This window comes from Daldinia decipiens (genome assembly GCF_022478715.1).
Source record: "Daldinia decipiens strain CBS 113046 unplaced genomic scaffold F4813scaffold_24, whole genome shotgun sequence".
Taxonomy (NCBI): domain Eukaryota; kingdom Fungi; phylum Ascomycota; class Sordariomycetes; order Xylariales; family Hypoxylaceae; genus Daldinia; species Daldinia decipiens.
In genome coordinates this window covers 465,468-482,250 of record NW_026054567.1, presented here as the reverse complement: position 1 = coordinate 482,250, position 16,783 = coordinate 465,468, and the positions used below count along the sequence as shown (strand labels likewise).

The window sequence follows — 16,783 nt, the reverse complement described above, 5'->3', positions numbered from 1 at the left end:
TAGCGACGTATCGTAGGGTGATCTATCCGAAATGAGTCCAATTTTAAGACCGTCGAGGCACGTTTTCGTCGACTATAGGATTGTTTGGCGGGAAATCGACCGGCCGGAAACTTTATTGGCCTTGCCTTGTCTCACGTAGAACAAATTATTAAAGGCTATCCAAATGTCAACTACCTAGGTACATAGGTAAATTGTCGGGAGAGTTCGCCACGCGTCGTCTAAAGCACACCAGTGCTGAACTTTATAGATTGGCTACGAGTCCAGCTGAATAACATTCGTCGGCCGCTCTCTGGCAGCGTACGACACATAGCCGATTCTTAGTGAAGCTCGACGATAGCAAAATCAGAATCTGAAAATCAGGATCGAGATTAGGCAGGTGATAAACTCTGCAAGGGATAGGCGTGATAAGGTGATCTTGACATGGTAGATACCTGTCATAAATGATAAATCTCCAACTCCCTAGGTACTCCCTCAAATCATATTAGGTAGGCAAAGTCTACGTTAGAAAAGTGCAATTTTAGGGCAGATATCGATAGATAGATATGACCCAATATAGAACCTAAGCGATTGAAAGTTACGAAATAGGAAAGTTGACATAACCATTTATAAGCCATTATAAGCCACTATAAGCCATCTGTGGAAAATAAAGTACGCAGTTATGACCGCCCCGAGTCTTGGTATTGGCCGGGGGAGATGAGGCTCTCGGCGGACCCCACCTGATGTGCCGACCGATGGCTCTATATGTTCGGGGCTGTCACATATTAGCGACCCTCCATCTTCGATTTTATGCGGTGCGGCAGTGGTCCGCCGTTTCGGGAACGACCAACGTAAGAGGCTCTGCCGCAGGATGCATAAGCCACGCGCGAGAAATCTCCCAGCTGTCACAATGTCAACCTAAAAGAATGTGGAGGAGTTACTAATCCGGACCGAGGGGTTGCACGCAACTAGCAACTAGAACGAAAACAGTCACGATGGCGATCCTGTTATTGGTTCGGCTGCATAAGTGGCGGCGGCCTCGGTCTGGTAGCCTAAACCTGCCTCGCACGACAGTGGCCTCGACCGGTACTATCCGATGACCTTGTTAGTTTCTAGACGAGGCTCTCGGGACGATGTACGTTGCACGAGTCTACTCCTAACCACCATTTCGAGGTGGTCGCCGAGTCATAACGCGGCCGAGTTGGTTCTGCGGTAGCTGTAGCAGGTAGCAGGTACGCTGAGAGTCGCAGGGGGGGAAGGGGGGAAAGGGGGGATCGCGCCATTATGTTGGATGTGTGGATATGCGACTGTGTAACCGAGTCCGAAATTACTCGACGCCGCCATTCCTTCCAGCCTTAGGCGGTGCCTGACATATTTCTTACTGCTTAAGTGAGCTGATTTCATGCAGGATAGGATGACTACACCAACGGGTATTTACTGACAGGTCGCAACGTGCGTGCTGCTTAGGGACGTTATGGCGGATGCGGCTGGTCGATCCTGCTGCCGTGTAAACGTATTCACCGCCTCGAAAGCCGCCTTATTTCGATGAGACGCCAGCAATACGGTAAAGTTTACGCGAGATGTCAAAAATGGATTGTACCTGCAAGCGCCGATGACGAAGATGACGAAGATGACATGAAGGTAGTCCTATGGGGAACAGCAGCACAGCTGGGGTAGCCTCCAAAACGTCGGGGTCGCTGAGCGCCTCGCGAAGACGTCGGCAGAGCTCCTGGCGACGTGTGTCCTTCGCTTGCGCCCAATGGGACATCTTGCCGAGCCAGCCTCGCCGTGAAGGTCTCGCATCCGCATCTAGCAAGCATTACACCGCGTTGATCCTTCGGATGAGGAAACGCGAGGCGTTGTTTATCGTACAATGGGTGCGAATTCGCGAAAGCGTCCGATCTGGTCGATTTCAAGATCGGCTCTTCTCGTTTGCGGTTGCGGTGATACATGCGAGCTCGTTTCAGTCTGGCAGCCCGAACGGTACGAGACGGAAGCACCCCTTATTGCTCGGTAGGGATATGCGCCTTCAGATGCGAGAGTCACAGCTCACGCAAGGGATCACAGCTCGCGCAAGGGAAATCATTAGCGGGCTGACGAGAAACTATTTCGTCAACTAACACAGCCCTACGAGGCAGGTGCTTCAGGTGATTCGGATCAGCGGAATAATCGCCCGTCCTCGATCGTATGGACGGCTATGTCGTACGAGGGTTGCCTTTACGTTTGATACCCACCCTCGTGGTCTACCATCGGTGATCTTGTCAGCACCTTGCGTAATCTAGCGGGCCGTCTGCTGCTCCAAGAAATGTGCTTAGTATAGCTCCACATCGAGTGCAATGTAGGAAGCCTGAGCAGGGTATGAAAATAGATCTCCGAAGCGGACTAAGCTTCGAGAACAACTGCGTGTCGAGTTTCGCCGAGGCAATGCATGCGAAGGGTGCAGGATGATATCCGCCAAAGTCATATATAAGGAAGACTCCGGCCAGGAATTCTGTAAAAACTCGATCGCATACGACACGACCACAAGTCCTCTCAGACACTTATCTTGCGACTAATCCCTTCGAGACCGAGATTCCTATTCCGTCTTCCCACTCGACAAAACAAAACAGAGCAAAACACTCGCTCCTACTAGAAGCTACCGTTTTAACGAAAGAGATCACCGCAAGATGACGCTTACTCTTTGGAAAGATATTTCTCCTATGGGCCAGCCGCTCCGGCAGCCGTCCAGCAAGTCTCCGCACGTTCTGATCATTGGCGGCGGTGTCACTGGGTTGATATCGTAAGTCAATGCCTAGTTTCCTGATCAAATCTGTAGGTTACGATGCTAACTCTTGCGTTCTAAGGGCTTGGGTACTGCTCGATAAAGGATACCGCGTCACTATCGTCAGCAGCGCGTGGGTGAACGACGAGCAGCGCCTGACTTCGCAGATCGCGGGCGCCCTTTGGGAGTTCCCGCCGGCCGTATGCGGCCAGCACACGGACAAGATCTCGCTGGCGCACTCTAAGCATTGGTCCATGACGGCGTACCACATATGGGACGGAATTGCATCCATCCCGGCCCTGAGCGAAGCCTCCGGCGTGCGTATGATGCCGTCAGATTTCTTCTTTCCGGAGCCCGTGGAGAGCGACAAGGCCCAAGTTTCCAAGATGACAGAGATCATGGCCAGTGGCGTCAGAGGGTTCTACCGAGGAGCCGACATCATAGACGAGAGGGGAATCGACCCGTCGTACGGGGCGGTTGACGCGTACGAGCTGCTGGCGCCCGTGATCGATACCGATAAGGCCATGGTTTGGCTGACAGAGCTCGTCGAGAGCAAGGGAGCCAATCTCGTCACCGAGACGATCCGTCACGACCTGGTAGAAATCGAAGACACGCTGCGGGCTCGGTTCGAAGCTGACGCCATCGTTAACTGCACTGGCCTTCAGGCCCAAGAGCTCGCCGGCGACGAGAGCGTCTATCCTATCAGGGGTGGCCTCATCCGAGTGATCAACGACGGGACGGACTTCCCAAAAGTAGACGCGGCCCTAACTATCACGGCAGACGCGGCTCACTCCGCTAACGAGATCATCTTCCTCGTACCTAGGAACGACAACATCCTTCGTAAGCACCTGACTCCTATTCGGCTGAGATGCGCATGACCAGGGTTGCTAACTTAGACGGCAGTGATCGGCGGCATAACCGAGCCGCACGAGTGGGACTTGGACCTCACTCTAAGTACCCCCATCATCCGTAGAATGCGGGAGAGATGCGAGAGATTCCTCCCCGGCTTGGAAAATGCCAGGGTAGATCCCGAATATCCGTTCGCGCAAGGTCTGCGTCCCTTCAGAGGCCAGAACGTAAGGGTCGAGCGCGAACTCCGCAGGACGGGCAGCCGCATCGTTCATTCCTATGGGCACGGCGGCGCGGGCTGGAGTCTGTCGTTTGGCTGCGCACGAGACGTTGCAACGCTGATCGACGAGGCCCTCGAGGGGGTCCCGGCGCGACCGATGAGCGAGACGGTCTTCGAACGAAAAGCGGGGGGGTTCCAAAGGTCTACGCCGAGGCGTTGAATGATCTGATTACGTCTCTTTTTTTTTTCTTACACTTGTCTCGGCGTCGACATGATTAAAATGGAGCACGGGGAGGGCGAGCATAGGTCGGCGTATATTCCATATTCCGTAGACCAGAGTTCCTTATTCTTACATCAATTCCAATTATGTATCAGACACATCAGGTCGTATGACAACGTTGCATTATAGGAATCAAGCAGTAATCGCGAAGGAGAATCTAGCGGTGACCTATATCAAATCATCTGACCACCAATGCAGGATAGGAGCGAATAGAGTTGAAGAGCGAGAATATCTTGTAGAGAGCGTCGCTAATGACGATAGCAGTCGAATTGGTTGCTACAAGATTGGGACGGGTAGGGCTGATGGCTTACGCTCCGAACCGGCAACCAGGTATGTATTGTACCTTGTATGAGACTTATGAGTAAGCGGGTAGATATACGTGGTAGACAGCGAGGCTGTATGTATGTATAACCCTACCTACCGACGAGGTACAGTACCTGCGTCGCACGTAAGAATACCGGCCTGGCCGTAATGATCTGATAGTCTCACCGCAGAAGGGGAGTCACACGGAAAGAAACGAAGCCTAAGATTCGTATCACGTGAACACGACGATACGCGCCATGAGCTCACTTAACTGATGGCGATGCTTGGGTTGCTCGCTTGAAACGGGAACAAAAGGCGTGCGACTGGTTGGCATATCCCAAGATTCCGTCTTCGGAGATGTTTCGGTACCAACGAAGCGGGTGAGACGGGTCGACTTACTCGAGGTAAGCTTTGCGGTGAGAACGACATGTCCGTCAGGCTGGGTATGAATCCAAGCACGTACATACCGACCTTGAGAGTTGGGCACATCAAGCAGGAACTTGTAAGCTATAAGGAGCGAGGTCGCACAGATTCTCTGAGTATTTAAACACCATAGATTTCGCCCATCAAATCCAACTTGGACTAAACTGGGCCGTCTTAGGTATAATGCGGTAACTCCGACAAGATGGAAACAAAACCAATAGAATTGGAGAAAAAAAGAACCTCGCTGACTTTCATTCGGCCATGGAATTGTGATTCGAGTGCAGATCAGAGATTATTCTACCTAGGTACACATAGGTACCTACGTAAGTAACCAAACGAGTTGTTTGTTTCTGTTTCATCTTATCACTTTGGGATACGGCAATGCTATAGCCTATGTCTCATATCTCAACAAAACCTCAACGGCAAGAGAGATAGAGAGAGAGATTGATGTACACCTTGACACGGGGTATTGGCGGTTATTAGGAGGTGGGTTATGTCACATAGCTTCCATTTGTGTCGGGGGTTCGGTCCTAGGAAAGACCTGATATGAAACCGGTACGGAACCGGAATAGGTGCCTATCCCCGCTGTTTATCCCGCCGTGGACGAGATTATAAATAGCGGGCTGGCAGGAAGCTAAACTTGTCTAGTTATAGCGTTTCCCAATTCTCCATCTTTCTGCGTCATTCTGCCGAGGCATTCCCCAGGTACCTCACCGCCCGCTATGTACCCCAGTACAACACGTACATAGTACGTAGATTTCCAAGTGTTACTGTATACTACCCCGTGCACCGTCACCACACGATTCGAACATTAGGTAGATTGGGGTTAACATGTATGCGCGAATGTTGTACGGAACTCTATGGAATGAAGACGACATGACTTAGGATTGGAGAAGATTTCCGTTGAGTTTTCTTTTTTACTAAACATTTAAAATTTACCCAAGCTATGCGGTTAGACTATTGATCATGAGCAATTTAGATCTTTGTTGATAGGTACAGGTACCAACGTACATATTGGTACCTGTTTTTGAGGCGGCCTATAAGTGACTTGACAGAATAGAGACGCAAGGCCTGCTTTTATGAATGTACTTCTAATACTTGTGCACTACCTAACCTCATACGGCTCGTACTGAAAATCGAACGATACGTGACGGTTAACCCAAAGTAAGGCGGTTGCAGAAGTATTTGAGCTGGGGTGGATACGTATATTTGCGAGCCGCTAATACCTTGCACTCGGCTTAATGTACGTGCAGAACTAAGGCGAAACTCCACTAAAATGTAAACCAGAAATACCCCTAACGTTCGATTGAACCTGCCCTAACGCAGTGTAGATGCAGACTTATTAAAAGGGCGAGCCGTCGAGGACAATAGCCTGGTACGCCGTTCCGTCCAAAAACAAACCCATTTCCAACCGTTGTCGACTCGCCTATTAACCTCCTTTTTTTAACTTTACGTATTCAAATTCTTTTATTGTCTACCAGCTGGAGTGTCTCATCTCCCGGTCCCGCATTCACTTACCATCACTTATTTTTTGGCTGACAAGATGAGATTGATAATGAGTCTTGCCAATATGACCGGTGCTCTCGATTCTCTTTGATCTGGCGTCTGCCGGACCGGACGACATCTTCCAACTCATCTTCCTATCAACACTTGCACTTGAATTACGAGACACCTACTCCCCAATCTTACTTCTTAAATACTTCGCTTCTCTGCTCACGCAGCAGGGTATTAACCGGACAATTCGGAATCAACCACCGCCTCTCGCTTCCCTTGCAGAACACTCCATCAGCTCAGGCGGGCGCGAGATATGCCGTCCTGGAAAGGCCAGGATCGCGGCGAGGACTCGGAGTCCTTACCAGATCGCAAAGACGTGACCTATAGCAAAGAAAAATTTGAATCGCCTTGCGTGATGGGAGTTAGTACGGAGTCTCCCGACGTCGTTCTTCGGGAAGCATATGTTTCCGCAAAGGACATAGCTGTTGAACGGCCACTACTCCTTTCCGGCGCTCCGCCCGTCAACTTTGCCGTGGTTCTTCCTGGCTTATATCGAAGTGGCTACCCAAAGGTTGCGGATTATCCGTTCGTACGGACCCTCAAGCTTAAGACCATCGTCACCCTAGTCGGAAAAGACCTCCCGGACGGCTATCAGCAGTTTATTAAGGCGAATCGTATCAAGCACGAAATATTCGACATGGCCGGCACGAAAAAGGCCGAGATCCCTATCAAGACCATGCAGTCGATCATCTCCATCGTCAGCAATCGGGAAAACTATCCTCTGCTCATCCATTGCAATCAGGGTAAGCACCGGACAGGATGTGTCGTCGGTATCCTGCGCAAGACCAAAGAGTGGGACACGGCGAGCATTATTCGAGAGTACAGCAAATATGCGGAGCCGAAGATCAGGGAGACGGACGTCAAGTATATTACCGACTTTAAAATAGCCGATATTCCGAGAGTCGTACCCAGGCTGACCGGGGCGCCGTACGTTGTGCGGACATTTTATGGCATGGTGATGCTGGCGTCTTTTACCTTGTCGGTTTGGATGTATTCGGGCGCCAGGCTCCTAATACTCACGACGACGTAACTATCGATGGCGTCGCTTCCATGATCAGATGGTATAGAAGGTCACATTCCCACGCATGCCCAAAGAGGAAAATTCAGAATAGATACGCTCCAGTGCGATTAGACAGATTTCGTATAGATTTTGAGTATTACGCTCGGGAGAGAGGGAAGCGGGGAGCGGAGATTTGGGGTAAAAGCTACACCATATGAGGCGTTGAGAAATAAAATTGTTGGCATTTCTACGGGTTTGAGATACGGGGGGGCTGTACCGGTGGTCGGTTTAGGAGACGATCAAGAGCTGAGGTGTCTCCGGGCGTTCGATTAAGGGTTGGTTCTGACGGACAACTCCGTCGCATCTTTGATTTATTCTTTTGTCCGGGGGGTTTGTGGTTTCGGCAAGTCGTTAGGATCCAAATGATGGAATTGGAGACGCGTGGTTGCAACTAGGATGAGCTGGACAGATATTTTAAAAGAGTGCCATAAATGTTAATTAATACGGTCGCATCCAGAATTATACTTCATTCTACGGTTCGAAGAGCTTTCTTAATGTGTGACCTTGTATTCCGTACGTATTCCGCAATAAGCTCGATCTAGCTTGATATACGTAGTTACAGGTAGATATATGTACAAGCGATCTATAGACTCCCCTATGTGATATTCGTACAGTAATCGTGCTTTATTTCCTTCTTCAGCACCTTTTGTTCACGCCAGAATCCCAGCTCGCCCTTCTACTCTACCCATCGCGGGTTGCCTGTCCTCTCAGCCTTCTCCCTCTCTCGATCGCCCGTGCCATATACCCACCCCGCGGCAATAGCGTTGATGATTCCTATACCAACGGCAGAACCCCTAACTAACCCCCTAACAGAGAAGCGATTTATGAAGGTACTAGGTCGCCTTCTCATAGCGAGTAGGGCGTACGTGCCGCTGGCGGCGGCGGTGATACCTGCGCTATCGATTTTGAAGCCTTGGAGATTTGCGTAACTAGAAAAGAACAGGATAGGTACGAAAAGCATAGGTCGAATTTGCAGCGGACGAAAATGCATGGCCGTTACTAAGGTCGCGAGACCCGTGGGGGCGAATGGAGAATCTGCGGTGCGGATTAGCTACCTAGATAGCTAGCTATGTGTTCACGAAGCAGATGACACTATGTAATGTTAAGAGAAAATACGTACTTCCCCATGCTTCAAGGCGCGATCTTACGGATTTAGATGGCTCTAGCGTTGCCATGATTTAGAAGCCTTAGTATTGGCTTGATATTTTTAAGAAGTTGTCCTGATTTTGTTTTCTTGATTTAGCGTTCGGAAATGGATTAAATTCCAATAGAGGCAGAGCTTGACGTCAATGACGACGGTGAGGTTTGGTCAAACAGAGATTCTTATTATTCTATTGGATAGAGACTTGAATTATAGTGGGGTGAGTAGGATAGTGGGGGTTTACCTCCAGTTTATTAGTTACCTCCTATCAGTTTTATCAGTTGCATGTACTAGCCACAACAAACGTGGTCTAGACCTTTTGAAGCCACATATGTTTTACCTCTATCACCTATCAATTTTCTTTAGGTAACCTTAGACTCTAGAGCCCTGAGAGAATCGTGGAACTTTAGGAGTTTAAGACTTACAAGTTTGAGTCTCCCATTGTTAGCCTCAATTTTTAATTCGACAACAACTTCGGCCGCCTACGTTCCCCTAATTGGGCCTGGTCAAGTTTCGCCTCCTAGATTTTGCGCTACGTTTGTAGAACCTTTTTTATTCGTTGATAGGTTTTCGTTTCGTACATCTGTTCGTTATTTGTCATTCGTCATTCGCCATTTGTTCCGTTTACGATAGAGCGTCATCTATTCCCATCCGTCCTTCTCCGTGCTCGCTCGATCTAGATCACCTAAGCCCAGGTCGAATCAGCAACCAATACCGTACACGCAGTCGCGACTATCGCTACCCGTCCCTCCGTATCCGTCCTCCCGAGTACGGTCTCGCTCGGCCATGCCCAGCGCAACCTCTTCCGGCTTCGACGCCTCGGGCGGGTCGAGCCGATCGCGAGATCATAACCAAGGAAACCAGGAACGCAAGTGTACCCCTGAGCAGAAAGCCGCGGTCCTGCGAATCCGGCGGTGCAAGGCGACCGCCTTCTACGACATCTTAGAACTCGAAGCCGTACGGAAGACGTGCAGCGATGCCGATATCAAGAAGGCTTACCGCAAGCAATCCCTCCTCACGCACCCGGACAAGAACGGCCACGAACATGCGGACGAGGCTTTCAAGATGGTCAGCCGTGCCTTCGGCGTGCTAGGCGACAAGGAGAAGCGCGAAAAGTACGACCGCTTCGGTACCGATCCGGATAGCAGGTTTGAGAGCGCGAGGGCCCAGGCTGGCAATCCATTCAATAATTTTGGTGGTATGAGACCCGGTAGGGGGGCGGGGGCAGGATCCGGCGGGGGAGGCATGTGGGAGGACGATATCAGCCCGGAGGAAATGTTCGAGAGATTCTTTAGTGGTGCTTTTGGTGGTCCTTTCGGGGGTGAGTTACCCACCTTCTATCCTTCTCCCCCTCGAAGGATACGAACAGAGTGAAGAGAGATCTAACGCGGGCTAGGGTTCGATACGGGACCGCAGTTCGTATTTAACATCGGCGGAAACAGGGGCTTCCGCGTACACCAGATGGGAGGAGCAAATCCGCGCAGGAGACCTCGGGAAGCCGAAGGTCAGCAGCGGCCTCATACAGGCTGGGACACGCTCATCAGCCTGTTGCCGATCCTATTCCTCTTCGTGTTCCCGCTGCTGTCATCTATATTTTCGGGCGGCGAAACGCAGCCGGCAGTACCCTCGATGGTTTTCGACGCGGCCGCGCCGCCCCTAACTTACCACCGAACCACCCCCAAACTTGGCGTCGATTACTACGTTAATCCAGCTCAGGTTGTCGACTGGAACGACTACCAATTTCGTCAGTTAGATAAAGAGGCCGAGGTCGGTTTCGTGCGCGTCCTCCGCCGCCGCTGCGACACTGAGATGCGCACCAAACGCGACCTGATCGATAAGGCGCAAGGGTGGTTTTTCCCGGATCCAGACAAGATGAAGATTGCGGACCAGTTCGAGATGACATCATGTAAGCGTATGGATGCCCTGGGTATCTCGCGGTAGCACACCTCTGCAATTTGACAGTATAATTTTCGAGCGACTCGAGTATGCGAGACCTGTAGTCTAAAGACGTAGGCGAATCCGTGAGAGATTTAGTCGATATGACTACTTTGACGTTAATGAAAGGGAGCTACGCGTCGATCAGGCCAGCGGGATTTTGACAGATGCGCCAGGCGTTCAGGGGGAGAGATTGGGAATCAATAGGGTAGCATATCCTCTGCCAAGTCTAGTAGGTAGTGCGCGGCGGACGTGGGAGTTCTCATATTCGTGTTACATCCTTCATGCGATCATATAGACAGATGGGCATTCCTACGTGTGCCGCGTTTTGGGCCGGGTGTGTATTTCGTCTTGTGTAGACCGTGTTATTACTGACTTACCTACCTTGCAGCCGTGCTTGGGACGAATCTCGAAGGCACATTTGCCCTTAAGGTCACTGGATTCTCGTAGTTAGCTCCTATCAGAAGCATAATGCACTTAGACATCTTTTCTCTCGTACATTAGACGCGCAGTGAGACGGCATGGGCAGAAAGTAGTCGCCACATTTAATACTGATAACATAACACGCACATTATTCCAGTACGGCTTTGAAAGTATGTAAATCATGGTAAATTTCAACTTGCCGTGAATCTTTTAGCACATTTAAATCCCAGGGTTTCAGATTCTTGAGTTTGATTAATAGGTAAAATTGCAACATCCACGTAATAATACGTAGGCGGCTATAAAGCCTAAACAAGCGCTACAACCAGGCGGCGGCCCACGGCCTTATTAATTCGCATGGATAACGCTCGGCACGACTTGGTGTGATAGGCGGGTTTACCTTTCTCGTCCAGGCGCGAGTAAAAGCGGTCTTACTTATACTCCAAGATATACACCGTCTATCTTATTCCCCGTCGCGGATCCATGGCTTCGTTACGCCTAAAATCCCGAATCTCCTTGGTTCCTAAGCTTCCTAACCCCCCCTCGCTCCTGCGTTCCCATCCGCCGAGCCTAACTACGAGGCATGTCGCGTTGTCGCCGTCTCTGCTGACTTCGGTAGCATACGCTACAACGTCCCTAGCACCTTGCTCCGGCGTCTTCGCTTCCTTTACCACGTCCACGATCTCTTGATCGCTCAACGTTCCCGACACGCCGTCGGACATGAGGACGATGAAGCTGTACTGAGCCGGCCCCAGCTCCGTTCGCGTGATCTCCGGCTCGGCTGAGACGCCTAGACGCTTGGATGCCATGTCGCCAAACGCCCGAGAGTTGGCAAGGCCTTGAATCCGCTCTTCGCCGAACGAGTCCGTCACGAAGGATGCCGCAAACCGTCGCAGCCGGTGCGACTCGCTTGGAGAGCATGGGTGATGATCTGAAGTTAAGGGACGAGACAAACCGGTAGCAGTCTCGCACAGCAGGACGCGCGTATCGCCCACGTGCCCGACTAATAGGGTGGAGCTCGCAGCCGGGTGCCAGAACGGAGCAGGCGTCGGTGTAGAGATGAGGGTGACCGAAGCTGTCGACCCCCCTTTAAATCTTGTACGGCCGCCGATGCCCTGGCCTGACGGTGGCATGTGGTGTGGCTTCCCCAGCACCTCGTCAAAATTCAGAGCGGTATCGGCCACGTAGGGATCGTCAGGGTCAGGCTTGCGGGCTTGAGCGGCGATGAAGTCGAGATCTGCACGGAGAAAAGCGTACGTGAGAACGGACTCGACGCTAACGGGTGGTTCGGGGGAATCGGGATCTCGCTTCAGTTGAAAGTAAGGGGGGTGGAATCGCCGGAAATACCCGCCAACCGTATTCTTATATTCCTTTACCAGTTCGCTCTGTAGTTGTAGGGCCTTTGATCCCGATGCTCTGTCTGGCACGGGCTGAACACCCTCTATGGCATCGGGGTTTTCGACTTCGCGAATCGCGCCGCGCTCGTCTATTTCTGGTATGTCTACCTTGGTTGACACGGCCTCTGAACCCTTGATATCCAGCCAGTCGAGTCTCTTCTGTCCGCCAGCTTCGCTGTCTGATAAAATTGGAGCGGGCGCACTGAGAGATTCCGAATCTGGCCTATGACCCTTCCGCGCCGTTCGGAGGCTACTTTGTAGCTCGAACTCTTCGGCTGCCTCCTCGATATATCCGTGGAGCTCATCCCGTAGGAAGTCACTGCACTGGGTGCCTCCGTGACCGTCGAAAACGCCAAAGTAGAAGATCTGGGGATCCCCGTAGGGGCTATCGGCTGAAGTTCCTTCTCCCATCTTGTTCATGGTGCTGCGGACGAGGCTAATGGGGGCCCGCTTTGCGAACGCGGGGATGTCGATGGTGCCGGCCTGATTCGTGTCTTCGTTGTATGGCCTGGATCCTCTTGAATTCGCGACTCCGAAGTGGTGCTTAGCGCTGCGCAGGGGAATGCGCACGACGGTCAAGTCGCGGTTGGATGGCAGGTGAGGCGGAGACACGGGAGCCGCACCGGAAACTGCCGTGTGAGGTGCGGCGGCAGAGCGAGGTAGCTTGTGGTGAGGTCCAGCTGGGGCACGAGAGTCCGGGTGTAGCGAGGAGGACGGGAGGTGCGTGACGAAATACGTGTGAAAGCTACGCCGGACGTTGTGATGAGGCGCCGTCTTTAGAGCTCGTGACTCGACGCGGGACGAAGTGGCGTCCGCACTTTGGGGTGCTGGTACCGAGCTAGAAGGCTGTTGCGCTGCTGTGCACCTTACGACCGCTTGGCGCGCATACGTCCGCGTCTGAGTATCGAAGAATGTTGCGATGAAGCCTACCCGAAGGATATGTTAGCTAGTTTGGGACTTTGGCAGAAGCTCGAGATGCAAATGTGCAAGATCCTAGAATGTCTGACTGACCATAGGTATCGTTCAGAGACCACCGCTTCGGACGACCGCGACTAAGTCCCATCCCGACGTAGAAATGCTGGCGGAGCGGGCGGGGATTTTGCTTGTTATAAAGAGGCCTATGAGGCGTGTGATGTACCCATCGGATCGAGACGCGAAGATTCAGAAGATGTAGGAGTTGGTCGAGAAGCCCCGAAGCCGGGGGTGGAGAGATGCCCAAGGGATAAAGCACTAAGCATGCCCACCTAGTCTTCGTAATAGTCTTGTGGTAATGGTTCTAAATAAGATAACGCAGGACTCGAAAGAGGCTAGAAGCAATACTAAGTTGAGATACCAATTGGCAAAATCCTGAACGAGGATTATTTCTCAGGCGTCGACAACGTTCTTAGCCGATGTTAGGAATAACACCTATAGAGGAGAGCGCCTGTTATAGGAGAGTTGTTAGATATTATACGCAAGCTTATTTGTTGGGATTCGATGGGATGAGGCTTGAGGTTTTGGGGAAGAAATGTTGCGAGGTAGGATTGGCAAGACCGGCTTACCTGGACCGAATTATAAGAAGTTATTACCCCAACCCGACGCCTTGGACCGTTACAGGCTGGAAAGTTCCACTACATCTACCTACATCTTACTTTGCATAGGTACCTTAAGTACCTAGGTACACACATATAATTAGCCTCGCTCATCGATGTCGTTGTGGAGCGACCTAATTTATGTACATAAGGTACTAATCTAGGTGTATCTAGTGCAAGTACCTACCTAACCTAGGTTATCAGGTACATAACTATGTAGATATTGTACCTAATTGCCCGACTACCCATATAAAGACGCTTATGTGCTATGCCGTCATAGCGGACACGAGTACTAATTCCATTCCAAGAATCTATGCGGGCTATATTTCGCTTTTGGGCAGTATAATGTACGATAAGATAAAGATGATAAAGATAAAGAAATAATATGAGGGGTACGAAGGAATCTGCATTTACACGACATTGAAACAAACGAATGGCTTTTCGAGTTGCTTTTCGAGTAGACCGCTCTATCTCTCGACCTTATAAATGTACAACGGTCGATAGTCAATTAAATCAATTAGACCACGTTCTCGCCAAACTACGTTCATAAAAGACAGAAGAGAGGAGCTGGATCCTGATCCGGCAAAGATCCAAGTCTTATGTAGCATCGACCTGCAACCTGCAACCTGCACCTCTCATCTCCATCTCCACGCGGACAACACGGCAGAGACTAGTGCGCGCTCTAAACTCGTTATTGAATACATATCCCCTCCTTTAAAGTCTCCCGTTCGTATCCTCTCTTAGACATTGTCTTGGACATCACGTCTCTTACCGGGCCGGATTATGTCTATATCCAATGTCGGCTCCGTCGTCCTACACCTCGTGGTATTCGTGACAACCCTTGTCAACTTTCACTCGGCGTTAGCTCACGTCGAACCTGTCATACTCATCGCCATATACATAATCTCTAGGCTCTTCGCCAGGACCCCCGATGAATTTTGCATGTCAAAATGTCCCGAGTTCTAAGTACCCAGGTTGATGTCGAAGCAGCCATCAACGGTTATGTGACCCCCGGCGAAGACTACTTCGACCGAGGCGCCTCTTCGCCGGTTCTGTCGCTGTCGAATCGGGGTCGGGATCGGCGGGAGAAGAGGCCACCCCCGGTTCCTCTCCGCGCTCCGCCCAACGCTGATAGCCTAGCCAGGATGATCTCCAACGCTAGGAAGTCGAGAGGCGGGAAGAAGATTGGAATTCGGGATCGGATATGTTGCCATCAATGGACTTGGTTCACGATGGTACGTTTTTGATATAAAATTCATAAGGGTTGCTTCTTGCCCGCTAACGCCGATTTAGACTATGGTAAGCTGAGCTGTCAAAAACACCTGCACCCACGGGTCCTCGCAGTCTCTTCTATTAGTTCCTTGTACGCTTAACGAATTGTTGGCATAGGCAACCGGCGGCGTCGCTAACGTCCTCCATTCCGTATGGACCCCGTACCGCGCCGACTGGCTCTGGTATATTGGAATCGTCTTTTTTCTCTTTAATATATGTCTCTTCGTCATGAATTGCGTCTTGATTACGATGAGATTTATTATGGTCCCCGGAAGTTGCCTGCACTCGTTCCTAGACCAGATGGAATCTCTCTTCATCCCAGCCGTGGTAAGCTCCGTTCGTAATCTCCTCTTCGGCGTGGAGCTCATGTCTCATTCAATAACTAGGTAGTCTCGTAAGTAGCACGAAATCGTATGAGCCTCCCGTGCGCTTACCGACTACGAACGTAGTACAGCCACCATCCTGATCAACACCTGCGAATACGGAATACCCATGACCGGCCCCTGGTTGCAGCGCGTGATGGAATGGCTGTTCTGGATCTATATCGTTGTCAGTGTAGTGGCGAGCACTGGCATGTACCTGATCCTATGGTCTACTCAGTTAGTAGGCTCAGCTCCTTAAGCGTCTAGTTGTTCCTAACATATCGCACCCCCTTATAGGATCTTTCCTATCCATACCATGACGCCCGTGTGGGTTTTCCCGGGCTATCCCCTTCTCCTGTCCGCCCCGTTTGCCAGTACGCTCATAGCAGCAAACACCGCCGCTTCTGATAACCCGCCGATCGATAGGTTGGCGATCGCGATGTGCGCGATAGCGGTGCAAGGGACTGGGTTTCTCATCAGCTTTATGATATGCGCTGCGTTTATCTATCGACTTATGACTCAGAAGTTACCAAGAGATACGCAACGGCCGGGCGTCGTGAGTTCTGATGAATGGTATCTCTCGAGAAATACTGATGCTCATATAATTACCTAGTTTATTTCTATCGGACCTAGCGGCTTTACGGTAGCAGGACTAGGTAGGACTTCCTGTTTGCAGTTCGTTCCGCTGTGCAGTTATTATCTACCCAAACACTCGGGCTGACGCATAGGTAGTATCCCTTGGCCAGCAATCCCATGTCATTATCCCGGACGACTTTCAAGGCTCGACCCACAGCGTCGTGATCCTGCGACTACTCTCAACCATCGTCGGGCTATGGCTTTGGGGTCTCAGCGTGTGGTTTTTCCTGGTTTCGGTCGGCTCTCTTCTGAAGTACGCACGCCCCGAACGCAAGATGCCTTTTCAGATGACCTGGTGGTCTTTCGTATTTCCAAACACAGCGCTCGTGACTGCAACCTTAGCATTAGCCGTCGCCCTCGGTAGCACTGGACTTCGCATCACCGGCTGCGTAATGGCTGCCGCCCTAATCGTCGTCTGGGCGCTTGTCTTTGTTTCCATGTTACGATGTCTCTGGAATAGGGAGCTACTGTGGCCAAAGGAGTTAGAGAGCGAGTAAATTGGGGATAGAATACGAAGCAAATACTAGAAGAAGCTGAGCATTTTTTATCACGGCATATAGAATCCTGGCGGAGCAAGAGATTGGTTGCAGCATTTAGCTATAGTTGGAGTGATTATACCCCGT

At 51.0% G+C, this 16,783-nt stretch overlaps 6 protein-coding genes across 6 annotated transcripts; 4 read left to right on the top strand and 2 right to left on the bottom strand.

Moving 5' to 3' along the window:
• Window positions 1-2,369: 2,369 nt before the first annotated feature.
• F4813DRAFT_141330 (FAD dependent oxidoreductase) lies at window positions 2,370-4,111 on the top strand. The gene is made up of 3 exons (XM_049238842.1): window positions 2,370-2,755; window positions 2,820-3,577; window positions 3,641-4,111. Exons 1-3 carry the CDS (start codon window positions 2,643-2,645, stop codon window positions 4,024-4,026), a joined length of 1,257 nt encoding a protein of 418 aa, XP_049098260.1. The 5' UTR covers window positions 2,370-2,642; the 3' UTR covers window positions 4,027-4,111.
• Window positions 4,112-6,619: 2,508 nt separating this feature from the next.
• F4813DRAFT_390973 (tyrosine phosphatase family-domain-containing protein) lies at window positions 6,620-7,396 on the top strand (the record flags this gene model as incomplete). Its single annotated transcript, XM_049247090.1, has 1 exon — window positions 6,620-7,396. The coding sequence occupies one exon, from the start codon at window positions 6,620-6,622 to the stop codon at window positions 7,394-7,396; it is 777 nt and encodes a 258-aa protein (XP_049098259.1).
• Window positions 7,397-7,910: 514 nt separating this feature from the next.
• Window positions 7,911-8,788, bottom strand: F4813DRAFT_364960 (uncharacterized protein). Its single transcript, XM_049243866.1, has 2 exons — window positions 8,547-8,788; window positions 7,911-8,461 (listed from the first exon to the last, which is right to left on the bottom strand). Exons 1-2 carry the CDS (start codon window positions 8,599-8,601, stop codon window positions 8,103-8,105), a joined length of 414 nt encoding a protein of 137 aa, XP_049098258.1. The 5' UTR covers window positions 8,602-8,788; the 3' UTR covers window positions 7,911-8,102.
• A 133-nt stretch (window positions 8,789-8,921) lies between these two features.
• On the top strand, window positions 8,922-11,081 carry F4813DRAFT_364958 (DUF1977-domain-containing protein). Its single transcript, XM_049243865.1, has 2 exons — window positions 8,922-9,888; window positions 9,964-11,081. Exons 1-2 carry the CDS (start codon window positions 9,354-9,356, stop codon window positions 10,506-10,508), a joined length of 1,080 nt encoding a protein of 359 aa, XP_049098257.1. The 5' UTR covers window positions 8,922-9,353; the 3' UTR covers window positions 10,509-11,081.
• Window positions 11,082-11,109: 28 nt separating this feature from the next.
• On the bottom strand, window positions 11,110-13,854 carry F4813DRAFT_141088 (protein serine/threonine phosphatase 2C). Its single transcript, XM_049238840.1, has 2 exons — window positions 13,331-13,854; window positions 11,110-13,245 (listed from the first exon to the last, which is right to left on the bottom strand). Exons 1-2 carry the CDS (start codon window positions 13,380-13,382, stop codon window positions 11,381-11,383), a joined length of 1,917 nt encoding a protein of 638 aa, XP_049098256.1. The 5' UTR covers window positions 13,383-13,854; the 3' UTR covers window positions 11,110-11,380.
• A 326-nt stretch (window positions 13,855-14,180) lies between these two features.
• F4813DRAFT_397692 (voltage-dependent anion channel-domain-containing protein) lies at window positions 14,181-16,657 on the top strand (the record flags this gene model as incomplete). The annotated part of the gene is made up of 8 exons (XM_049247965.1): window positions 14,181-15,125; window positions 15,184-15,189; window positions 15,280-15,489; window positions 15,549-15,556; window positions 15,612-15,761; window positions 15,822-16,080; window positions 16,138-16,180; window positions 16,257-16,657. Exons 1-8 carry the CDS (start codon window positions 14,841-14,843, stop codon window positions 16,655-16,657), a joined length of 1,362 nt encoding a protein of 453 aa, XP_049098255.1. The 5' UTR covers window positions 14,181-14,840.
• Window positions 16,658-16,783: the final 126 nt, after the last annotated feature.